The sequence below is a fragment of the Terrapene carolina genome, unplaced genomic scaffold (genome assembly GCF_002925995.2).
Source record: "Terrapene carolina triunguis isolate 2854851 unplaced genomic scaffold, T_m_triunguis-2.0 Scaffold236, whole genome shotgun sequence".
Classification (NCBI taxonomy): domain Eukaryota; kingdom Metazoa; phylum Chordata; order Testudines; family Emydidae; genus Terrapene; species Terrapene triunguis.
In genome coordinates this window covers 8,740,526-8,766,791 of record NW_020664587.1, presented here as the reverse complement: position 1 = coordinate 8,766,791, position 26,266 = coordinate 8,740,526, and the positions used below count along the sequence as shown (strand labels likewise).

Below are 26,266 nucleotides of genomic sequence, written 5' to 3'. Positions count from 1 at the left end.
AAGTCTCAACACGGACAGAGAACAGAGGCTGACAGAAGAAGGCTGCAGACCAGGCCAGTCAACCAGCCAAGAAAGAAATCCCAACCAGCAACAGATAGATAGGTGCCCTGGAAGGCAGTCCTGCTGGGGTGGATGGAACAAAAGAAGTTAGTGTACATAAGCTTCTTTTGGTATAGGCCAGAGAGATTGCGTCCCTAGAATTCAGGCCAGAGAGGACTTCTGCTGAATAGCCTCATGCCCAGGAGCCCCTCAAATGGAAAGCCATAAGGTGGGGGGAGGGGCAGGGGGGGGAAGAGAGAGAAATATTTCATTTGTAACTTGCCATTGGAGTCACTTTCAGCACACATGGTGGCTGTGACCTTTTCCAGCAGCAGGACGTGCTAGGACTAGAGGGCAGCGTCGACTCTGTTCCCACTCTCCATCCATCACACCTAACACCATAAACTCTGGCTTCTTACGTTTAAAGCCTCACATGCCAAGTGTATACACTTTCTTAATCTCTAGAGCTGGCAAAAATCAAACCAAGAGAGATTTGCTTTCCAGCTGTCTCCAGTAACCCCTAAGATGCAGCTATCCCTCCAGCTGAAGTGACGGTAAAAGGCACTCAGGTACCATGGTGATGAGTGCAGGACGAGTGCCTAGATACTGTAGATAGATACTGTATTTCTGTTTTTTAAAGCTACCTAAGGATTAGCTGGCTGTTGTGCCCAGATGAGATGGAACAATACTTGGCAGCGTTCCAGGATCCAGCCACAATATACAGCAACCTTCATCCAAAGAAGCAAGATGGTCTTGTGGTTAAAGCACAGGACTCGGAGACAGGGGCTCTGGGTTCTTATTCCAGCTATGCCGCCTGGTTTGAGACGCTGTGCCTCATCGTGAAACGGGGCTAATACTTGCCCATCTCCAAGGATGTTGCAAGGCTGAAGTTTTGGATGTTTGTCAAGGACATGGAGATCCTCAGACAGAAGGTGCTGAAGAAAGGCAAAGGGCTCTCAGTGGTTAGCAAATGTTAATTAAGTCTAACACTGACTATATCCATCTAGAGCAATGGGGAAATTGAGTCACAGAGAGCATCAGTGACTTGCGCAGTGTCATGCAGGAGGTAAATGGCAAGGACAGAAACAGAATCCAAGAGTTAGGATTTCTAGTCTGCTGTTCTAGCTACTCAAACGTTAAGGGTATTGCAGAAAAGGATCTGCTATGAGAGACCAGCAAGTTCAGTGCAATAAGGGAACGGTTGAGTGTCCACACTCCTCACTTCCTTTCCTCCATCAAATCTTACATCTAGTGACTATTAAGTCAAAAAGCACAACACATGAACAGATTTCCTGTTTAGAAATAGTGTGAGTGAGTTCTTCTGATTGACTGCTGTCCCTGCCATTCAGCCCTCTATAAAGCATTGGCCCTGAAGTCAGATAACTGCAGAGTATAGCAGACAATTAAAAACAAAAACAAACAAACCATTTCCACCCACACTGGAAACCAGACAGCAAATCTTACTTGTGGTTTGTTCTTACAACCCTGCACATTTCCAGGCCAGCACTAAACAGCACCTAAGTTTCCACCAATTAATTTTATTATCCTGACCTAGGCAGCTGCTCATCCAGACCAGTTAACCTTTCTAAACAGGCCAGGGACAGTTTGACCGATTCCTTGTTCCCCTTCCTCCAAAATAATGAATTAATTTGGATGGATCAGTTATTCAAACACTTCTCCGAGTGCTCCAGAGGTGAGCAGCTCACAGAACCATATCTGGTGCATCGGTCTCTTGCAGGAGACCACAAAGACCCTGACTTGTTTACTTACCAACTCAGCTACACACAGTTTTTAAGAGGGTCTTAAATTATTTATCGGTGTGTAACAGATTTCAGCTAACCCAAGTCCACACCGGGGGGAGACTGCACCTCTTTGCTGCAGCCTCTACCAGAGCAGTGTTTAGATCAGGCCTACGTCATGGCTCTTCTAGCCACATAAAACCATTTTAGAAGTGGCTTCAAAGAGCAAACATGCGGTTTGTCTCCTTGGCAAGGAGGAAGGCTCATTATTGGGGCCTTCCTTACTTCCTCCCAGAGAGGATGGACCTGGTCAAGGTGCAACATTAAATCCTCCCTAAATTAACCTCTTATGATTTGGCAAATAAGCTACAGTACAAACCAAGAGGACCCGTTCCTTTCAGCCCCTTGCTTACCCCTTCTTGGGACAAGGGAACAGATGCTGGAGGGGGCTGATAAGGCAGAGGGAGGAAAGAGATAAACATAAGCAGCGTGTGTAGAGAAGATGAAACACATGACCCTGTCATCTGGCACGGAGAAGTACATCGAGGAGACAGTCAGCACTTATGCCTTGAGTCACGGGAACAGTCACTCTGACGGTAACTGAAAAACCAGGGCCCTTCTGAACTAGCCGGACAGCTGCAAGTTGGCACAGGGCTCCCATTAGCCAGGCCTACAATGCTCGAACTCCAAGAGATGCCAGTATACTACCACTGTCAGTGCAGCTGAGATATTCACCACCCCCATGTATGCAAAGCAAGCCGTGGTCACTATTTCAATAGCACCTTTGTCTCAACAGCACTGATTTAGTGAGTTCAACAAGTCAGGCTGTACACAGAGTCCAGGAGCAGCCTACAGAGGAGGCGACATTTCCATGAGTTACCCTAGGTTACCATAAAATAATCTGCAAACAGGAGAAGCCACAAGACACTTCTGTTCATTTTTCAGGGCAGGGAGAACTAAAGCAACAAGAGGCATTTACACACATCTCATCTTTGGAGCACTTGACATTAACAAATCAGTTGCGACTCCCCTGTGGAGTAGGTATTCAATTCCCTTTCTGCAGCTGGGGAAATGAAACAGAGGTTAAGTGACTCACCCAGGGCCACTGAGTGAGCTGGCATTGGAGCCAGCATTAGAAATCAGCAGTTCTTGGCCCCAATCCTACTTTTACATAATGCCTCACCTTCAACCAGAAGAAAAGCCAACCTCTGGAGGGAAAAAGATACTAGGCAGTGTCCACTTGCCAATAAGGAACTAAAACCCTATCGTGACAGTCTCAGTTGTCACCCAGAGACGTGCTCTCGCCAGACAGGGAGAAGAACATTTCCACCTAATTTGGAGAGGATCAGAGCTGTTGGTGGGGTGGAAAATGCAGATACTTGATGCTTCAAGACATAAGCCCATTACCAACTGTCTGGTGTTCAGAAGAAACTTCTCCTATAGCCACCTTATCACAGAATGCTCCACGACGGGGTTCCTTGCACCTTCGTTTGTAGCTTCCAGTTCTGTCCACTGCTGGAGATAGGAGTCAGACCCAAGCAGACTCACGTTCCTACAGCAGATATTGTAAAGTCATAGCCCTCACTAAGTTATATTTACATTACAGACACATTCCCCCAAGCCCTCCCAACACACAAACTGAGATTAGCAAAACTGTTTAAAACCCTAAGGCATGATCTACACACAGTTTTTGCACTGGTCTAACTGTGTCAGTCGGGGGGTGGGGTTAATGATCGTTATATTGGTTAACCCCTAATGTTGACATAGTGGAACCAGTATAATGGTGCCCAACATCAATATAGCTTATTCCCCTTCCCGTATAGGAATAAGCTATCCCAGTGCAAGCATGTTTATACTGGTATAACTGCATTCACACCATGGGTGCTTTAAGCATACCAGTATAGTTAAAGCAGTACAATGTGCGCGTTCAGACCAGGCCTAATAAAAATACTCTAGTAAAGAGCTGTTCATACTCTAGGGAGGAGGGCTGAATAAGTAAACCTGACTGTACAGCAGAGGTCTTAGACATGACCTACACATTTTTCCCAGATTTCAACTGTAGCAACACATGCTGAATGCCACAAATAACCAGGCTAGGAGAGATCATTTAGCATAGTTGGCTGCAGTTGTGGGATTTTATAATAAAAATTGTGCAAGTTACCAGCCTTTATAGACGTACAAGGGCTCCACAATGCAGCTTTTAACACAATCATGAAACCGCTTTGGAATGCTGGATGCTTAAGGCGGATTTCTGATCATCACCATTCCATACGCAGTTACACAATAAGGTGGTCCAATTATTCCTCCTTTTAAAGGAATTATTCCACTTCCTGGCCTCCTGTCTTCTATTGCACAACATAGGTTACAATCGTGTAGAAAGGCACTGCCTGTTGCACTTTAGTGAAGCCTTATAAATGGTTAATATGATCATAAGACTTGCATCAGTCATATTAATGGGCCATAAATAAACTCACCAACTAAAAGAGCACAAGTGCTCTTCTCAGTTTAGAAAGGCATATTTAGCAAGTCCTGAGGGACAGCGGGGGGGTGGACAACAAAGCTTCTAGGGAAATAGTCTGTTGGTCTCCCCACCACTCTGCACTACTACGCTCTGAGTAGGGATAGTGGGAATCACAGTGGAAATATTCCTGTAGCTTCCCAGACAAAAAAAAACAAAAAAAAACAAATAGCACAATTGGCAATGCATGTTGGTCATTGGCTTTCTGGGAGACGTGAGCCACTTTGTAAATTCCACATCAGCATCTGACATCACTTGCCGCTTCTTGAGCCATTTACAGTAATGGCGAGAGGTGCGGTTTTACAGGCTATACCTACAGAAATGCCCGACACACGACACTCCCACTGGGGGGGGTATATGGGGCCTTGCAGTGGTCAGTCTTTAGAGCTGTATTCAGACACAGAATTAACCACTATCATGCATACGAATATTGTCTCACTGTGTCCCATCAGTCTGTCTGTACCCCTCTGTTGTTTCTTGTCTTATACTTAGATGGTCAGTTGTTTGGGTCAGGGACTGTCTTTTTGTTCTGGGTTTGTACAGTGCCTAGCACAACAGGGTTCTGGTCCATGACTGGGGGCTCCTAGGAGCTACAATACAAACAAACAAATATACTGTTTACAGAACCTGCCCTCTGGAGTCATCCCCAGCAGCACACACCGGAGGGTACGTCTATACCGCAATCACAGAGTACGACTGCAGCTCGACGGGACATACCCGAGCTAGCCTGGGTCCTGGAACAATGAGGCTGCAGCTGTATGAGCTGTACAAACCTGCCAGGATCCCTGGATGATTTCTTGCAGGGCTCGCCCGCACTGACGCTTGCGCTGACGTGTTTTCACTGTTTTAGGACCTGAGCCAGCTAGATTAACTTGGGTATGTTGGCTCAAGGTGCATTCATTCATGCCATGATTGCAGTACACACATACCCTAGGATATAGCCAGTTCAGTTTCACACACAGGTGACCTGCAGAATCACTACTGGCTTTACACTTTGGGTTATGGAAAGGAGAATTAAGTAAGTTTCAAACCCCAAGGAATTCCGATTGCAACGGAAAGAGGCCTCCCAAGAGAAAATTAAGGTCTTTCTCTTTAAGGGCTTATATATGCATGAGTATGCTAATGGCGTCTGTGCTGCTGAAACCTCATGCATCAGGCTCAGAAACTGCCACCTCACCTGGGTCTGCCACTAAGATTTAGTTTGGCATGAAAGTGACTCCCAACCTGGGAATATTTCTGAGAATGGAAAAAAAATCCCACTGCAGATTACCAGAAAGGATTTTGCGCTAGTAAACACGTCCCTTGTGGGCTTGGTAAAGCTAGAGAAATTATTTTTCCCCCCCACCATTAAACGGAATACAAGAGCTGTCCCCAGGAGCTTATTGTACTGCAACTTTCACTGCCTACCTGGTGACACAGGAGACTGGATGCTGTGATGCCTATGAGTCACTCCTAGCTGAGGGAAGTGCATTTGTTTTCATCTAGTTATGAATAATACTTTGCATTTATTGGATTTTCCACCTGAGGATCCCAAAGCACTTTACGAATATCAAATGCCGCAAAGGCCCTGTGAATAATATAGCCATCTTACAGAGGGGGAAAGAGGGGCACTAAATAGATGCAGTTTCCTCCGGAGCCAGCCCAAGACTGTGGAACGAACTCCCGTAAGAACCAAGTACCATTACAAACCTTACCATCCTCTCTGCATTAAGTGCAAGGTACATTTCTTTGACCATGGCTTCTCTACCATATAGCTCTGAGTGTTTATACACATGCTAGTCACAGTGGTTACTACAGTACTGAAAGGCATTCAGGTGCTAACATGAGCACAGTACAGCATGGATAGGCATGGAGGATAAGCAACATGCCTAATGTAGCACAGCAGGGCACAGACCACACTCACTGGGCTTCCGAAGTCAATCAACAGTCAAGACCTCCCTGCTCCTTTAAGGGGGTGTTTTCTTCACTTTGGTGTTACCTAAAGTGGGTTTGTTGGGAGCCTTTCCCTATGATCCCTTTGAAATCAACAGAAGCAGATTCAGGCCCTAAAAACAGGGGTGGCCAACCTGAGCTTGAGAAGGAGCCAGAATCTACCAATGTACATTGCCAAAGTTGCACAGCAATAAGTCAGCAGCCCCCCATTAGCTCCCCCCGCAGTGCCTCCTGCCCCCTGGTGGCCCCGCCGATCAGTGCCTCCCCCTCCCTTCCCACGCCTCCTGCCCACTGCGATCAGCTGTTTTGTGGTGTGCAGGAGGCTCTGGGGGAATGGGGGGAGGAACAAGGGTGCTGGAAGGAGTGGGGGCCTGGGGCAGAGCCAGGGGTTAAGCAGTGAGCACCCCCTGGCACATTGGAAAGTTGGCGCCTGTAGTTCCAGCCCCGGAGTCGGCGTCTATACAAAGAGCTGCATATTAACTTCTGAAGAGCCGCATGTGGCTCCGGAGGCACAGGTTGGCCACCCCTGCCCTAAGAGATAAGAAACAAGTGCTTAAGGCCTTTTTATAGCAAGGGGTGGGAGCAGGTAAGGAAAGTACTTCCTTAACTAATGCTACTTAAAGTAGGCTCAGTAAGGCTGCATTCTCACAGTATATTCCGGATGGATTTCAGTTTTTATCTGAACAAATTAAGCCTTTGGGAGTGAAAGAATCCAGTGTTTACAACACTGTTGCAGTAATTCATTCCTCATTATCGTTTGCTTCTAAAGTTTCCTCCCTCAGTACCCACAATCCATTCACTGAGCCACTGGACCAGCTATGTTAAGAAGATTCAGAACTTACCACATTACCGAAAGTATTTTAGGGGCAGTATTGTGTGGAGGCGTCTATAGCTTCACACTGGGAAGGGATGTTTTTGAGGGGAGAATGGGTTACAGTAAGGCAAGCCTATTTTTCAACACAGTAACAAAATGCTTACTGAATTTCTGTTTTGCCTAAATGAAAAAAGTGGGTCCCCCGAAAGAAAAAATGTAATTCTTCAGGATCCAAGGTCTCTACCTACTTACAATCCAGTGAGAACAGCATTACCTCCCTCAATAGTGGTACCAATATCTAACTCATGTTTCCCCTCTGCTCCATTCTCCACTTAATCTGGCCTTCATACCATGTTTAGAGATGTTATCTGGAGTGCACCTACTAGTACTCAACCAGTGGTTAACTTGCTAGGGAATGCTAGTTCAAGTTCCTTTGATGATCACAGTTGTGGCAGTAGGGCACAATATCTCAGATTCATATAGTTTTTAAAGCCAGAAGAGATCATTACGATCATCTTGTTTGGCCTCCTGCATAACACAAGCCAAAGAACCCCATCCAAGAATTTCTGCTTCAAACCCGTCACTTCTGTTTGAGTGACAGCATAGCTAAATATATCTAGTCTTGGTTTAAAGACCGCAAGTGACTGAGAATCTGCCATGTCCCAAGGTAGGTTGGTCCAACAGTTAATTATCTTCATTGAGACCCTAGTAACCACAACCCTGAACCATTTATAGCTTTATAGGTTAACACCAACACCTTGAATTCCACCCAGAAACTTACTGGGAGGGAGTGTAGATCCTTGGGCAGTTTTGGGACATGCCCTCAACCTGTTCATAAGAGGAGGCTTCAGGCCGGGACATTCCACACTAGTCTTGAGGTGTAGCCTGATACAGATTGTATTTTAGCAGACACTAGGGCTCACTGGGGAGTGCTCTCTAGGGGGGTACAGGCTGCATTTGCACACATCACATGCACACAGATGCTCATGTTCTTCCCACTCTGTAAATAACCCATATTCCATGTAAGGCATTTTTTACCACTCACACTCTAATTACATTAGTACTTTCCTCAGTTCCCTGGAGGAAACTGTTTGGATCGTTCTTCTGTTCAGGCTCCAGCAGCAGACAGACAGGCAAGAGAGAAAAGGCCACTGCCAATCTCCTTCTCAACCCTCAGTCATGCTGGCAAACTGTATGAAAAGGCAGGAAAGAAATAGCTGTGTGCATTAGGATCACTCACAGATAAGGAAGCGAGAAAGACCAACACGGCTGCTTCTGAAAAGAGAGTGTTTATTATAATTAAGAATAATTTGCACTTCTATAGCACCAGCTAGACAAGAACCTCAGAATCATTTACTCATGTTCATGAATCAAGCTTCAATACCCAGGCAGAGAATGTATTATCCTGATTGTCCAGATGGGGAAAGAGGCACTGAGAGTAGGGAATCAGCCTCACTAGACAAACAGTGGGCCCTGCAAGAGTTCAGACACCTTTCCACTCTGGCAACTAGCCTAATTGCTACTCCAGAATTCCCATGACATTCGAGCCTGCGGTGTGCTAGCTGCTTTCCACATACATCAGAGAACACAGTCCTTGCCTCGAGGAGCTTACAATCTAACAGAACAAACAAAAATGGGGGAGAGGGATAAACATACAATTAAGTAAGTATCACTGTCTCCAACTGCTTTTCTCTCAAGTCACTGCTAGTTGGCCAGTCCCTTACAGGTATCATGGCAGAAGTTGGCTTGTTGTCCACCGGTCACATTTCCTGCCTCCTTTCTGGATGCTCTTATTGGTTCAGCTAATACAACAACATGAGAGCAATTTGTGTTTCAATTCTTTTCTTGCTCATTATTCCACTGACACTCAAACCTGCTCTGCTTCCAACCTGGTCAGAAGCTTGTTGTGACATTCAGAGCAGCTCCCTAAATTCTTCTAGGAATAAGATGGATGTCTTCTTAAAGAAACCTGCGTTACTGTCACAATGAGGAGAGCTTGTGTGAAGACTGAAAACTGGTCACTCGATGCATTTCTTGGATCTTTGGTTTCAGAGTCCAGTAACAGTGAAAGCTGCCCACGCCTGCACGGCATAAGCTTAGAATGCCCCGGGTCTCCTCCCACCTGTGAGTCGGTGCCTTCTCACATGCCTGCCCTCATGCCCAGAATACCTTCCCCAATCCTACGCACTATGCAGCCTCATTCTTCTCTTGATTCACGTCTTTCAGCCAAACTTCCCCCACACTGGTTTCTATTCCAGCCTCTCATGCCATGGTAGGTATCTACCACATTCCTCACTATGGTATCTCATTGAAGTTAACTCCTCAAACCTTAGACACTCAAAAATCCTACGATACAATAAATACCAATACACACGTCTTGTTGGTTCGTCTTTTTATAATGGGTGGGCTTTTCAAAGTGCTGAAGTCCCATTTCCAGAAGTGGCTTAGGCATGTAGGAACCAAAGGGTAAAATTTTCAAGAGCGCCTATGTAACTTAGGAGCCTTAGAATCACGGACAGTGGGATTTAGGTACTTTTGAAAAGCCCATCCATTACAAATATATACCTGCTCTAACAAAAATATCCTGTGATCTTTTACCCTATCCCCCTCTAACTCCACTTGTGTTTTGTCACTTTGTTGTCCTTTTTCTAGCTCAAAAAGGAAGTTTTTGGGGGGCAGGAACCTCCTTCCTTTTTATTCATTGTTATAGTGCAGGGGTGGGCAAACATTTTGGCCCGAGGGCCACATCAAGGTTGCGCAACTATATGGAGGGCTGGGTAGGGAAGGCTGTGCCTCCCCAAACACCCTGGCTGCCCCCTTCAGAATTCCCAACCCATCCAACCCCCCCTGCTCCTTGTCCCCTGACTTCCCCCTCCTGGGACCCTGGCCCCCTATCCAACCCCCCTGCTCCCTGTCCCCTATCCACACCCCCACCCCCTTACAGCCCCCCTGGGACTCCCACCCCCTATCCAACCGCCCTCTGCTCCTCATCCCCTGACCACACCCTCCCGGGACCCTCTGCCCCTAACTGACCCCCGGGATCCCACCCCCTTATCCAACCCCCCCCGCTCCCTGTCCTCTGACTGCCCTCCCAACCCCTATCCACATCCCCGCCCCCTGACAGGTCCCCTGGGACTCCCACTCCCAACGCTCCCTGTTCCCCATCCCGACTGCCCCCGCAGAACCTCCGCCCCATCCAACCACCCCCTCCTCCCTGACTGCCCCCCAGGATCCACCGCTCCCCTCCCCCCCCCCCCCCCCCCCAACCAGCAGCAGGAGCTCGCAGCCGCGACACCCGGCCAGAGCCAGCTGCGCTCCCCACGCTGCCCAGCGGGAGTGGTGGGCCAGAGCGCGGCCCACGCAGCAGCATGGCTGCGGGGGAGAGGCCGGGGACTAGGCTCCCCAGACAGGAGCTCAGGGGTCGGGCAGGACGGTCCCGCGGGACGTAGTTTGCCCACGTCTGTTATAGTGTCATAGGTGTGCGTGTGGCATTTTGAAAAGGAAGTAAAAAGAGCACTGAATGTTTGGCTGCAGGAATCAGATGCCACTGCAGGAAGCCGTCTGCTGAAGTTAGTGACATTTCTGAGAGTGTAACAGGATTACTGAAACAGATCTTGTCCTGCATATTGTAAATGGGCCCAAGAAGCCTAGCCTAACAGACATCAGAAACGTCTTTAACTCCACTACAGCCCACTGACTATTCTCCATAACACAGGGTCTGTATGTCTACCTGGAACAGGAGGAAAAGCAAAGTGTTATTTTACCTAATAATAGATGCTCAGCTCACTTTACAGCTAATTTAACGTAGCTAACAAGGACATGGATATTTGTGACGTATTGGTTGCTGTCTGCTGCTCTAAAGAGACAGGTTGGTGTAGCGGTTGTTGTAGACCAGACAACCCTGACCCAGACATTCAGAAAGACCAAGTGCTGTGAAGAAAAAACAGCGATGACTCAGTCATTATAACAGGCTCCAACCAAACAGGAGGGCTGCATCAGCTGGTGATTTAATGTCTCACATGCTAGAGCAGGGGGTCTCAAACTGGGGGTCGGGATCCCTCAGGGGGTCACGAGGTTATTACATGGGGGCGGGTCGCAAGCTGTCAACCTCCACCCCAAACTCCGCTTTGCCTCCAGCATTTATAATGGTGTTAAATATATTTTAAAAAAGTGTTTTTAATTTATAACGGGGGGGTCACACTCAGAGGCTTGCTATGTGGAAGGGGTCACATCCAAAGCTTCCTTCAGTGCAATATGGAAGGCTTAGAGAGAAAGGATCAGACATGCTGCCACACCTTGAACCTGGACAATTCCCAACACAGGGCAGTAATATTTTGCACTTCTATAAAACAGACTGGGGATCTCCAAGTGCTCGATTGACACAGTTAAACCTCAACACTCCTGCAACGTATTTTTACTGCACAGGTCGGGAAAGTGAGGCACCCAGGTGAAGTGACTTACCCAAGGCCAAACAGCAAATCTGTGGCAGAGGAGAATCCTGACTGCCAGTCCCTGGCCTATTCTGCTATAGTCTGGCACTGAAAAGAGACACCATGACAGGTACTATTACTGCAATTCGTTATTAAGCCTTTATTTGCATTCCTTGCTCATTCTTTCCATGTCAGTGGAAATGAGAGATATTTATTTATGTCTGAATTAAATGTCTGTCTCCTGGAACATTGGCACTGAAGGTCGGCTCCCTCTCTCTAACCTTGAGTTCTGAAGTCACAGGCGCGATTCTAGTCCTACCAACTGACGTTGCACTGAGAGAAAATTAGCTAACACTGCAAGCAGGCAGGGCGTAAAGACAGACTTAGGAGAAACCTGAAAGAATAAAAATGAAAGGGTGAGTGGGAGAGAAGGTGACTCAACAGCACAAGAACCCAGTTTTGTCTTCAGTGAGGCCATGTGAGAAACGGTCTTAAAATTTCTACCCCAAACGCCCTACCAAAGACTCAGTGCCAAACCCAGGGGAAATCATCTGTGCCTGCTTCACACAGATGGAGGATTCTTTGCACTGCAGAATCACTGATTAGAAGCTTAGCTACCACTATCTCCTCCTGAGTGGGTGGTGATCAAGGGCCCATCTACACAACTGAACTCGCCACACGGCAAATAATGTTACACCACCAGACTCCATATAACCAAGCTCCCAAATGAAGATTAGGGGTGTAACGCTTCCATTATCTATTATGGTTATACCATGGTATAGTTCCATCTGGACACATGAAGCAAAACTGTTACAACACATTTCCTGCATGTTAGATGGGGCCTAGAAGGTGTTTCAACTTACATCCCCGTAGCCCATTCTGGTGCATTTCACGGAGCATTCCATCTTAAAATGCCTCTTAATTAATTAATAAATAAATCAGCATCAGTCCTAACCTCAGGTGCTGGGACTAGGTGAGCCAGCAACAATCCTGGTCTCCATGGCTGGTGGAGATCACAGCCACAAGTGTGTTTGTGTTACATAGCGCTCACTTCTAGTGCCGGTTACATTCTCACAAGCCGGCAGGTAACTGAAATTTGCAAGATAGCTGCTCTTTGAAGCACGTCACAAGACGAGCGTGCCAAGGTCAGCCAACGTGCACGTGCCCGAGATCCCAAGGAATCAGGTCCCTCAAGACTGGGCTGGTAGGCCAAGCAACTAGGACGTTGAGGCTCTTGCAGTGCTGGCCTGGCACAGATTAAACCACCATACAAAGATACCCCAAGGGACTCCTTTAAGAGAGGAAAGGAGGTTTTAAAACCAGGAAGGGGGGGGGGGGAGATTGAGGAATATGACAAAGTATAGCTGGGGTCTGTTGACCCTGATAACGGCCCATTAATTTTTACCCCAAGCTCTTCAGCTTCTTTTCCAGTTTTCAGTGTGCACTGAGCAGCCCATCCATATTGCCACCAGTCATAGGTATCCAGAACAGCACTTTGCAGGATTTTAATCCTGTCCCCTGGGTCTCTGCAATAGCCCAGGCATCATTATTCAGACTGTTCAATCATCAGCCCCTGCCTCAGTTGAGAAGCAGCCTGGGCCAGTGGACTAAACCCAGAACTAGCAAACAGAAGCTCCTGAGTTGTAATCCCAGCTCCCGGACTGTTTCCCTGTGTGGTATGGGCAAGTCACAAACTCACTGCACCGGTTTCCCTATCTGTAAGATAGCAGTAATAGGTTTACCCACCACCCAGGGCTTTCACGGGTATAAGTCAAAGTTTGCAAAGGGCTTTGAAAATAAAGAGAACCACATACAGTGCAAAACACTATTGCCATTAGTCATTCCAATCCTGCCCTCACTTCTTTCATGCTTACTTTCCCCACAGGGCCTAATACGATTTGGAGGATAAATCCTTGGCCTGGTTAATCAAACCTGGAACTCCCAAGTCCGGTCATTTTAGATTCCACTGCATTGATCTGTATCAGCACCCACAATTACAGACTTGCCTATCTGTCTGAAGACTGAATTACACAGCCAGAGCACCATGAGTACAGGGGTGGGGCTAGGAGTGCAGAGTAAGCTCCTGCCAGCCCAGTGAGTTTGCTCCTCCCAGAAGCGGGGACATGTTCTCTAACACAGGGGTACTCAACCTTTTTCTTTCTGAGCCCCCCAAACATGCTATAAAAATTCCACGGCCCCCTTTGCCACAATAACTGGTTTTCTGCATATAAAAGCCACGGCCGGCGTTAAAGGTAAGCAAGCAGGGCAAAAGCCCAGGGCCACATGCCACAGAGGGCACCATGAAGCTAAGTTGCTCAGGGCCTCAGGCTGCAGCTCCATGCAGTGGGACTTTGGCCTTCTCCCTGGGGCCCAGCAAGTGTAACACTGGTCCTGCTTGGCGGACCCCCTGAAACCTGCTCGCAGCCCCACAGGGGGCCCCCAAACGCCAGGTTGTGAACCACTGCTCTAACAGGTACAACCACAGCAATGATCTTAGCAACTCATTCATTTGGAAAACATTGGTTTATACGGTTAAATCACTAGTTTAAGGGGTGCAGTCGGGAACTATGAGCTAAGACCCAGAAACACACTAAGACAGTTATTCTCACCCATGCTGATCTGACCCAGCATCAAATCCCTTGGAAATAAGGCCAAGAGGATGTTCCATCTTTGATCTACAGCCAGAACTCCTAACAGGAGTAAGGCAACCTAGGCTGTGGTATATGCTGTGTCCCCAACACCTCAGTTACCTGCAATGGGTTCTCAGACATCCTTGAAAAGCTGCAAGACTGGTCCTCCTAAAACATGTACCCCGAACACCCAGACTCCCACAATCCCTTCGATGTATAAGAAGCGACAGGTTCTGCTACTGACTAAAAACAACCTTAAAACAGCACAAACAGCCCTAACCCACAATGCAGAGTTCTGCAGAAACTGCTCTGTGTCGCAGCCTCTGCATAGACACTACAGATCACTCTGATAAATGAAGATGCTCACAAAAGAAGGCAGCCAGCAAACCTACTGGAAATTAGAAATTCCCTTACCCCATTCCCCACCCTCGGCACATCATATTTCCTTACAGGGTATTTCTGCTGCCTGTTCTGGTGCTTTTCACCCGCAAACACCAGTTTCACATCTTGCACACCAACCACAAGGCATGCCTTGACACACACTAACAGGATTGAAACCAGGTTCTGTGTGGCTAAAGACCAGAATAAACAGCAGCACCCCCCCTTCTACCAGCGCATAGAGGTTTCTGATTTCCCCACCCAATAGAGTATCAGAGGGGTAGACGTGTTAGTTTGTATCCACAAGAACAACACGGAGTTTGGTGGCACCTTAAAGACTAAGATTTATTTGGGCATAACCTTTCGTGGGTAAAAAACGCATTTCTTCGGATGCAACGGACGAAGTGGGTTTTTTACCCACGAAAGCTTATCCACAAATAAATCTGTTAGTCTTTAAGGTGCCACCAGACTCCTCGTTGTTCCACCCAATAGAGTTAAGGAAGACTGTAAATGCAGTGAAGTAACTGGAATCAGTTACTACAAGTTACTTAACATATGGAACACGTGCCAGCTGAGAGGGGACTGTGGCTATGAAAAGAAAAGCAACAGCATTGCTTATTTGTCTGGCACCTTCTTCTAAGGATATTTAAGAGCACTTGAAAAGACTTGCCCAGCTAATGTCAGAGTTGGGGGGGGACGACAGGAGGGGGAACAGAACCCAGGAGTCCTGATTCAATACCTACTCTAACCACTAGATCTTACACAGACAGACACACGGAAGTCTTCTGGGCCTAAATGTTAACACTTATATCCCTAGATTCAAATAAAAGGTTAAGAGGCCCTCAGAAAAGTATCGAAAGTTGTTCACATCTACACATACACACCCCAACCACACCAACTTTGGGGAGGAAAACATTTCTGTAATCTCAGCCAGTGATCAGCAGTTTGCCCTGAATTACCAGTCCAGTGCTTGGGGTCTATTACACCAGAACCAGGGCAGGCAGAGCCAGCCATGAGATTTCCCAGCCAATCTTTCTGTTAGCTCTCAGAGTCTGATAGGAGCCTGGCGTAAGATTCAGCAAGTTACAGAGCACTACAGAAGAGCCTCTAGGAGTGTTACCATTAATTATTTTAAACCTAAGAGTCAGGAATGAAATAAAGGAAATGCAGATCTCCTCCCCCATGACCATCCAAAACAGGAAGCGGCAGACACATCATCTGCACTCTTGGCATTACGACAGAATATAAACCTAGATGTCACCAGTTGGAGAGCGGCCAGTTTGACCTCTACACTGAGAGTCAAAAGCCAGCTTTGAAATCTAGGCATGTGATAGGACCAAGTGTGCGCACGTCAGCTTCTGGAGAATTCAACTGGTATTAATCCTGCTGCAGAAGTTCTGAGAGATTTTCTGTCAGAACCTCAGTACATCAGACCCCGTTTGGGATTGTTATCTCTCCAGGGTATCTAGGTACTTATATGCCCCAACTTTTAGAGTACCTGAGCACCTCACAATGTTTAATATATTTATCCCACAACATGCCTGAGAGAGAGGAAGTGCAATTATTCCTATCGTACAGGTGGGGAATTGAGGCACTGAGAAACAAAGTGCCTTGCTCAAGATCTCACAGGCAGTCTGTAGTAGGACAAGGGACTGAACCCAGGTCTCCCAAGTTGCAGGCTAGAGCCCTAACCACTGGACCATCCTTCCTCACTGGGGAGGGTCAGCTGTAAAAGGAAACAGAAGTGATGGTTATCCGATCCATCTGAATTTCTTTGTAACAGAATGGTCAACAGTTGCTACTTCTATACCATATTTCATCCACGGATCTCTGAGACCTTTACCAACAAATCTTACAACACCCCCGTGAAGCAAGTTTTATACCCATTTTACAGAGCGGAAAGCACAGAATGGTTGAGCACTTTCTCCAAGATCACAGGGATACTCATCAGGAAGAGAACCCAGGAGTCCCGACTCCTAAGCCTGCAAGTTTGGGCACTGTATACATACCCTCCACCCACACCGCCTGCAGAGAAGTGATGCCAACGTACCCAGTTTCATGAGACATGCCAGCAGTATCCAGAGGGAGATCTCAAACGGTATCCGCACATGGGTGTAGTCAATGCCCAGGACCGGGAAGGCTTTCCGGTACTTGACGTGCCCAGGGCTGGTGCGGTTGGGCAGAGGGCGAATCTCCTGGGAGACATCGTGAGGGGCTGCCGTGACATCCCCAGGTTCACTTCCACTGATGACGGCTGGGTAGTGGTGGGGTGGCTCAGAGGCCAGCATCGGATTAGGCTGCAAACCATGGCTGTGAAGCAAGGGCAGCAGCCCTAGGAGGGCTGCCACAATGAACAAAAAGGGCAAAGCGCGGAGGGAAGGGGCACGGGAGCCTTTCGCCTGCATCTTTCCCTTGCCCTCCAAGAGAGAGCCCCGCTGCCCGGCTATTTCAGAGGAAGCCTGTCCCAGGGGGCTTCATGGGGAGCGCAAAGGGGCCGCTGCAGAGGACAAGAAAGCGCGAGGGGAGGGGAGAAGGGGACAGAGCCACCAGCAGACCGCTCCAGTCTTCCCCTGGAAAGTGGATTTAACAAAATACAATAAATAACTCCCGAGACCAGAACTGGGCCGGACGCTTCCCCGGGGAGGGGCAGAGCCTGCAGGCAGGAAAGCGAGAGTCCCGCAGAGCCAAACGCAATGCAAGGCACCCTCCCCCGCTCTTCCCCGAGCTGGGGACAGCGCCGGGAGCGCAGAGCAGCAGCCCCCGGGGACAGAGGGGGCAGCAGCCCCCAGGGGAGCCCCGGGCCGGCGCGGGGAAGGGGCCGAAGCAGAGGGGCGGAGGTGAAGGGTGCAGCCCGCGCCCCGGAGAAGCCGGTTCCTCTCTGCCGGAGAAGGGCTCGCCCAGGTCCCTCCCTCCGGCGGGGCGGGGGCAGGCCGGCTGCCTGGCGGCCCGCTCCGGGTAGAGGGGATCGGGGGTCCCGGGCGTCCCCGCAGCGCAGCCCCGCTCCGGCAGCTCGGCTCCTCCCGCAGCGCACGCTGAGCTCCTGCCCGCCGGCCGGCTCCCAGCCTTATAGCCGCCGAGACGAGGACGCGGAGAGAGGCAGGCAGCGGCCGGGGCGCAGCCGCATCTACAGCAGCACCCACCGGCCGGGAGCAGCAGTGCACAGGGTCCCGCTGCCACCCGAAGGAAGGGAGAGAGGGTGGGAGGGCTGGCCTGGCCCTAGTCCTACCCACGGGGCACGCAGGTTTCATGGGGCACCCCCCGCATCCAGGGCAAGTGCGCGCCCTGGCCAGCTTACAGGGGACCCGCTCTTCCTGCAAGTGACCCTTCGGGCACAGGATTCAGCCCCCTAAAGTCAGGACAATCCCAGATATAGAAATGCGGCCACCTCTGGGGAGTAGGTATCAGCCCCTTAGCAGGAACAGCCGTGGAAGAGACGGGGGAGTTGGTAGCCACGGGCAGTGGGACAAAATCCAGCTCTTAAGAAAGGTGCCATGGGATCTTTAATGGAGCGTGAGAAGGAGAGACGCCATTGATGGGCACCTCAATACAGAGAGAGAGAGAGAGAGAGAACAACCACCCATAAAACATACAGGAACTTAGATAAGGTCTCATTCAAACAATTTCTGCGCCCAGCACACTCCCTGGAACTCAAGCTCCAGCATATACAGTCTATAAAATAAACACAGCAAGGAAATTCATGCAACAAAGCATACCAAGGAACACTGGACATTGTGAAAGCAAACCAGCAAAGCCAACCAAGAGAATGTATAGCCTGTTTTAATTGACTTTTTATGCATGTATACAAGTAGAAAGGAGATTTACTAACAAGGATACAGCCAATGTACCAGACCTGGTCAAACCTTAAGACCTACACGGCCTCTTGGGACCAGATTTTTAAAAGGTATTTAGGTGCCTAAAGAAGAAGATAGGTGCCTCGTAGGATTTACAAAAGCACCTAACTCCCATGGGTGGTGGGTTAAGTTCCCTGTAAGCTGCGCAGCTGGGGAGAGGCACCCATCCCCAGGCCCGCCAGAGCTGCCATGGCCTGGGAGAGGCGCCTCTCACCTGGCCCTGAGCTGCTGTGGCGAGAGAGGGATGGAGGGAGTTCTCTCTCCCCGCCGCAGCCTGCACCCCAAATCCTCATCCCCAGACCCCACCCCCCAGCCAGAACCCTCACCGCCCCGCACCCCAACCTTCTACCCCAGCCCTGAGCCCCCTTCCACACTCTGAACCCCTCAGCCCCACCTCCACCACACATCACCTCCATATTGGTGCACATAACAAATTTCATTCCACACATGGATGTAAAAAATTAGAGGGAACACTGGTGGCGGGTATCATAGGCTGGGGGAGGCTGAGCCTCCCCAAACAGCCAGGCATGGCCCGGCCCCGTCCACACTCCGCCCCCAGTCCCAGCTCTGCCGCTTGCCTTCCCCTGTGCTGTGGCCCCCAACTTGGGCTGGGGCTGCACCGCCCGCCTGGCGCTCCGGGGCTGGGGAGGGGGTAGGCTGGGGCAGGAGCCGGTGGCCTTGGGCAGAAGGGGCAGGGACTTGGGCGGAAGGGATGGGGCTGGGGCTAGCCTCCCCGAGCCAACCATTTCCGCACCACCCATGCTGACTCCCATTGGAGTTAGATGACTAGGTGCTTTTGTAAACTCCCACTAGGCATCTATTTGTATCATTAGGCACCTAAATACCTTTAAAAATCTGGTTCTTGGCTGTTAAATCCAATCAAAGAGCCACCAGAAAAGCAGACCTGTAAAATAAAACCATGGCAGTAACATGGATGGTTTTGTGGTGAAGCATATGATTTTTGGGAGTCAGCTGACACGAACTCTGCTCCTGGCTCTGCCACCCATCCCCGCGCACAACACACAGGGCCTGCTCCATTGAAATCAATGGGAGTTTTGCATTGTTTTAGTGCAAAACTAGACACTGCCAACGTAAAATGGGGCGCATGATACGTCCCTACCTCACAGGGGTGTGGTGAGGATAAATTCATGAATGTTTGTGAGGCACTCAGATACTGCGGGGATAACGCAAACTCTCAGCTTGCAACACTCCCACTGAAGCAAACCAGAGTCCCATGCATAGCAGACTCAGGACCTTGGATTCACTTGAGTGGGTCTTTGTTTTAAACAGGCATTGTCTCCCAGGATGCTGTGCTGCAGTTTAGATAGACAGAAGAGGAGAGTTGAATACCGGGCTACAGGAACTGCAGGTTGAGTATCACTGAAGTATACATTGCTCAATAGATCCTTACTCCAGAGTAGGGGAACTAACGGTCTGGCAGTTACCCAAGAGAACCAACAAAGAATAAACCTGACTAATCTATGACTAGAAAGAAGAGAACATTCAAACGAATCACAAGCCTGAACAGGAACAGCCAAATGTGTTAACGTCTCACTTCTGCTTGGATACGGAAGAATCCCATGCACTACTACAGACTAGGGACCGAGCGGCTAGGTAGTTCTGCGGAAAAGGACCTAGGGGTTACAGTGGACGAGAAGCTGGATATGAGTCAACAGTGTGTCCTTGTTGCCAAGGAGGCTAACGGCATTTTGGGCTGGTTAAATAGGAGGGAGCAGATCGAGGGACGTGATCATTCCCCTCTATTTGGCATTGGAGAGGCCTCATCTGGAGTACTGTGTCCGGTTATGGGCCCCACACTACAAGAAGGATGTGGACAAATTGGAAAGAGTCCAGCGAAGGGCAACAAAAATGATTAGGGGGCTGGAGCACATGACTTATGAGGAGAGGCTGAAGGAACTGGGATTATTTAGTCTACAGAAGAGAAAAATGAGGGGTAATGGTCTCAAGTTGCAGTGGGGGAGGTTTAGGTTGGATATTAGGAAAAACTTTTTCACTAGGAGGGTGGTGAAGCACTGGAATGGGTTATCGAGGGAGGTGGTGGAATCTCCTTTCTTAGAGGTTTTTAAGGTCAGGCTTGACAAAGCCCTGGCTGGGATGATTTAGTTGGGGATTGGTCCTGTTTTGAGCAGGGGGTTGGACTAGATGACCTCCTGAGGTCCCTTCCAACTCTGATATTCTATGATACATACTGGACAAGCAAATTCATCTGCAAGGAAGTCCTGGACTTTACATTTACCTATAGGAAGAGCTTTGTCACATGCTCCTGAGTAGGGGCCTATTCCTGAACTATTAACCATGATGAGAGTTTTGCCATCAAACAATCCTCCTCCTGCAGAAATCAATAAAACTCCCATTAACTTTAAAAGGAGTTACAATTCCTAGGAACATGCAGGTAAATAGACACTTGTCCAGGGCACTCACCTGGGCTGGTTCTCTTCCAGAAATAGTGCCCAGAGTAACTAGGTCAAATCTTTCTATCTCCACAAGGGTGCCAGACTTTATCTAGATCACTCAGTAATAGTGGTAAGTAGGTGCAAATTCCCTAGACTCTGAAAACAAGATGTTTGCCAATTAGGACGTGGGCTCCAAATTAATTTTTTGCTATTTTGGTCAGACATTTCACAATTAGCTTGACTGAAAGTAACTGTAGCTAGGCAATATCTCCTGATCAGCACTGGGCTACCCCTACAGTGCAGAAACATACGGTACTCTTCCATTCATCAAGGCCCAGCAGCTGTCCCAGTGCAGATTACTAGTTAGTCATGATTCACATTTTATTGGGGGAGTCGAACTATCTACCGGAGATGCCCTCAATGGATTTTAGAACATGCATTTACCTTCACGCCAGGAGGAAGCCTAATTAATTCAGTTTAAGCTTCTTGATCTGCAAGAATCAAGAAATACAACTGTATGGAGCAAGCAAACAGGCCTTTAAAAGTATCCAATGAAGCTAGGGCCTGTCATCCTAATTTCCTTTTCAGAAAGTTTAAAAAAAAAAAGACCCTCCCACAGCATCCCAAACAAAGATGCACTTAATATCCCACAGTCTAGAACTCATGGGAGCAGCCAATAGCCTTACCTTATGCAAGTTCCAAAAGCCCTTTCTCCATTATATTTGCACATCGTTCATGCAGAATTCAGCTCCGCTGGAGCCATATTGGAGGAATTCACAACATAACTTGCCCTTCTATGGCATCCTTGATCAGAGGATCTAAAAGTGCTTCACAAACATTGATTAATGAGGAGGTAAGCATTATTTATAGCCATTGCACAGATGGGGTAAATGGGAGACTACATTGTCCTAAAATCACATAATGAGGCAATGGCAGATCTGAACACAGAAACCAGAAATCCTGACTACCTAGCCCATGCACTGGCCATTAGACCACACAGCTATTAATGTTTTTGTGCCTCTACTACAGTCTATCCCTATATCTGACCCATTTATTTCTCAGTTCCTACTGCTTTTTTCATTCATGAAGAATATCCTAGCATGCCTGTCTCTCTCCTTTTAAGAGATTTTTTACATCCTCTCCCTGTTTCTCCCAGCTGATTGTAACTTATGATCAGCTGAGCAAAGTAGATGAGATGCAGCCTTCCTTCCCTGTTGGAGTCTCTGCCACATCCCCTTGTAAACCAAACCAAAAGAAGTCTGGAATGGTGTGGCTTTTCTCCTCTCTACCTTTGATGTGTGCAGCAAAAACATATGGGAAGTAAATAATATACTATTTAATTTTGCATTTCATTATAATTGGCATGGGCTAACATTTAGCACCTGTGAATGCAGGTTCTATTCCAAGCCCTGCAACCAACTTGCTAGGTGACCTTGGGCAAATCACTTCACCTCTCTCTCTCTCCACTCCAGTTTCTTCTTCTGCATGACAGAGGTGGTAATGATACTTGTCTACCTGGCAGAGGGTTGTGAGGCTTAATTAATTAACACATATAAAAGACTGAGATTCGCCAATAAAAGGTGTTGCACAGGTGCAAAGCATTATTATTTAAGTATAGAGGCCAATTTAAAAATGTAAATGAAAAATAAAGCATAATGAAAATAGAAAGCTGATCTTAGAGCTTATACAGTGCATAGAAGCAGTCAGATAAGAAGATAAATCTACTTGGTTCTCTCTCATGTAAGAACACTAGATACTGGATCACATGGGACCTGTTTTCCTAATAATTCCGTAACAGAAGCCCTAATGAGATAATATGAACTAGATGAGATTATTTCAAGCCCTTGCACATTCAGAATTTCATAAATATAAGTCTTCATATAATGCGTATGTGCAACATCACTTAACACTGCAATAGAGAATGTAGCTTTGAAATTCCCGAATTTCGTTGTTTACAGTCCCAATTCAAGTGGTGTGTTATTACCCAAAGTTTTTGGCTTTTTATTATTAAAGAAAGAGTGGGAGACAAGGAATTGGGTGTTTATTGAACATTTAAGTTAAATGATGTGATAAAGGTCTAACTATTTTCATTTGAGGGTTATAAAATGGAAGAATTTTAGTGTTATGTTATGATAGGCATGAGTAAGCCCCATTGCAGCAGTGGAGATATGTCTATAGGTTTTGCATCTGTTGTTCTGGCAGGAACAGGTGCTGGTTTGAGTTGGTGTGTCCTGGTCTGCTGGAGCTTGCTTCTGATGATGAGCTTGGCAAGGTTGGAGGGGTTGTTTGAAGGCCAGAAGAGGGGATTAGGGAAAGATTTATTTCAGCATGTGGTCCTCATTGAGTATGGTTTATAATTGTTTAATGATATCCTGTATGGGTTCAAGTGTGGGGTGGTAAGTAAAAACAAGGGGTGTGCGGTCAGGTTTTTTTTTTCCCCCCTGTATTGAAGCAGGTTCTCTCGGTGGCATTTGAGATCCATGAGGTGATCTACTCTGGTGGTGTATCCTTGTTTGGTGAAGGTGGTTGTAAGTGTATTAGGGGATGTAGCCCAGACTTTCTCCTCAGGGCATATTCTGTGGTATCTGAGTGCCTGGCTGTAGATAACAGATTTCTTGGTGTGTTTGGGGTGGTTACTGGATCTGTGATGATCCATAGGTTTCTTCTATATAGTTGTCTGTAGGGTTCCATTGTTGAAACAGATTGTGGTGTCCAGGAAGTTGATGCTGGTGTGGGAGTCTTCTAGAGCAGTATTTCTCAACCTTTTTGATACCAGGGACTGGCTTGCTGCCTTCCTAACTGTGTCAGAGATATCTCAGGGACCCGCTCCTGTTCACAGTCCGGTCGTTGAGAAACACTGTTCTACAGGGAGTTTGATGGATGGGAGGTGGTTGTTGAAGTTGTGGTGGAAATCTATGAGGGAGTTTAGGTCATCTGTTCCAGAGGATGAAAATATCATTGATGTATCTCAGGTATATCATTGGTTTCATGGTGAATTTGTCTAGAAATTCTTCTTCAAGGTAGCCCACAAAGAAGTTGGTACATTGGGGAGCCATCCTAGTACCCATCCAATGGTTTGGGCAAAATGTTTGTTGTTGAATGTAAAATTATTATGGATGAGGATGAAATGGATGAGTTTAGCAATTGTTTTTGGGGTGGATATCTGAGTGTTATCCATTGTCTTGTAGATATTTGAGGCAGGCAGCGATACTGCCATTGTGAGGGATGTTGGGGTATAGGGAGGGGACATCCATGGTGGCAAGGACAGTATTCTGAGGGAGGTTGTTAATCTTGCAGAGTTTCTGGAGAAAGTCAGTTGTGTCCTGTGGGACCTTCTCAAGAAAGTGGATAGATGTGATGGTGATATCACCATTTTCATTGAAAAATACCACAAGAGGAAGCCAAAAAAGATAACGAGAGATTGCACAATTAGAGGTAGTAGTTGGTCATTGGTTCTCTGGGTTTCAGTGTGTGTGTGGGGGGGGGGGAGAGGGGGACACACACTCATGGAGCTTACATATAGTAGCTGTTTTAAGAGGCTGCTGCTCCTTCTGCAGAAGTTGGAGAAGGCAGAAACAGTTTTCTCCTGCAATGCTGCCAGGGTTGAACCCGGAGGAATGGGATTGTGGTTTTAAATGCACCTTAAACTATTAAATATTAGTAAAGGGTTTAAAATATTTAATTGCAAAATAAAGGATATTTTGATTTTAAATGGAGTCTAGTGATTCTTGGAATTTTAGTAACTATAATTTTTTGCATTTTTCTAATCAGTTGATTGTGACTTAACCATGACAAGCCATAATCAGCATTGTACTTCCCGCCCCATGACTCAGATCTGAAAAGTGGGGCACAAAAAAAAAAAAATCTCTGTTAGTTGGTAAAACAAAGAGCAATGTTTAGTTCTCGCAGAACTGCAGGGATCTGTGCTTGAATGATGAAGCGAGGGAGCATTTTTGCAAACAGTGCCACCACCTGGAAAAAATACTTTAACACAGCAAAAAGGTCCAAGCCTGGAGCTTCCTAAGATAAGACCAGGTTCCTCATTTGATTTCTAGGACAGTGTGGTATGCAGGCCAGATAGTCAAGCTTAGGCATTTGGGTTTTCCGGACAAGACTTGGACATGTCCACTTACCTCACTGGACTCTAGGTGATTTGAGGCTGCTCTTTGAGGTGTTTCAGCAAAAGGTGGATATAGTGAATACTACAAGCCAGAGATTCAGAACACCCTGTGCTCTAGAGTAGGCCGAAGGGAGACAGGACACAGCACCGTTGGGCTGGAACACAAGGCTGGGGCTGAGGCAGAGAATGACCCTGTAACATGTTAACAGGTGAGACTGGGCTTTCGGACACTTGGAAACCATAATGGGTTAGAGCAGGACTCTGGCCTGGGAGGAAGTCTGGGAGGCACGGGCACCTGTGAGGCGGAGTTCCAAGCAGACCAGGTGCCATGGGGAACTACAGCATGAGATGGGGATTTGGAGCTCCCTGGCTGCTGTGGCACACGGCAGGACAGTAGGGCAGAGAGGGGCCTAAGAAAACATGTCTAGTGGGAGGAGGAGGCCAGGACTCAGGGAAGCCTAAGGGCCCTAGATGGGTAGGTGGGTGAAAGGGAGACTGAGGCTTAGCTTGGCCTGAAGACCTGGGGGGTGGATGGAGAGGCTGTAAGCTCAGCATGGCCTAGGGACCTGTCAGGCCAATGGGCGAGCCTGGGGCTGCCCAGGAGCCTGGCTGGAGGAGAGCACACAGGCAGGGAGGCACCGGTTTGCACCGCGCCGCCCAGCGGGGCTACCACTTATCAACTCCTCTTATAGTCTAGCATGGGCCGCCCGCCCTCCTTGAACAAACTACAACTCCCAGCAGGCGCAGCGGCGCTCCAACCCCCGCCCCTCTTGACGCATCTGCGGGCAGATTGGTTCACACCGCCCGCCGAGCTGGGAATCTCTTTGGTCGGGGCTGTTGTCACTCCGAGCGCGGGCAGATAGACGTTATAGGCGGGGGAAGGGGGATTCTAGAAGCGAATCCGCGCTGTTTGCGTGGCGTAAGGGCTGCCGCGGGGAAGGAGTGGTGGCGCAGTTAGCGTGGCGCAGGCGCAGTGCTGGGGGAGTTTACTGAGCCCCAGACAGCTGGAGGAGATAAACAGAGGAGGGGGCTGGGGAGGGACCGAGTCCCAGCCAGCCTGGGGCTGCGGAGCATGGCGAGGGGCTAGGGTGGCCAGCCCCACCCGCCGAGGGATCCTCCTGTCCTGGCCCAGGGCCGGGCTGTCCCCTGCATGGATGGAGCCTCTCAACTTCCACTCGCTGCGGAGCGTGCGCGCTGAGGAGGCCTGACAGGTAACTGCCCCCGCCCGGTAACTGGCCCCCCCGCCACTATACCCCTGTCCCGCTCCCTCCCCCGCCCGGTGACTGCCCCCCCGCCACTATACCCCTGCCCCTCCCCTCCCCCACTACGCCCCCGGCCCTGTCCCCCCACTATACCCCTGTCCCTCCCCCTCCCCCGCCCGGTGACTGCCCCCCCCGCCAC

General features: G+C 48.4%; 2 protein-coding genes across 5 annotated transcripts in view; one reads left to right on the top strand and one right to left on the bottom strand.

Moving 5' to 3' along the window:
- SLC9A1 (solute carrier family 9 member A1) overlaps positions 1-17,229 on the bottom strand; it is a 55,239-nt gene extending 38,010 nt beyond the window's left edge. The window contains exon 1 of one of the 2 annotated variants that reach the window (XM_029912695.1): positions 16,531-17,229. In XM_029912695.1, the coding sequence (XP_029768555.1) occupies positions 16,531-16,885 (355 nt within the window). In that variant the 5' untranslated portion in view covers positions 16,886-17,229. The remainder of the gene's footprint in view (positions 1-16,530) is intronic. The other variant, XM_024203335.2, reaches the window with a different exon arrangement.
- Positions 17,230-25,855: 8,626 nt separating this feature from the next.
- The window catches only part of WDTC1 (WD and tetratricopeptide repeats 1), a 41,564-nt gene continuing 41,153 nt past the window's right edge, over positions 25,856-26,266 (top strand). For all 3 annotated transcript variants that reach the window (XM_026657074.2, XM_026657075.2, XM_026657073.2), the window contains exon 1: positions 25,856-26,076. The gene's annotated coding sequence lies outside the window, so the exon portion shown is untranslated. The remainder of the gene's footprint in view (positions 26,077-26,266) is intronic.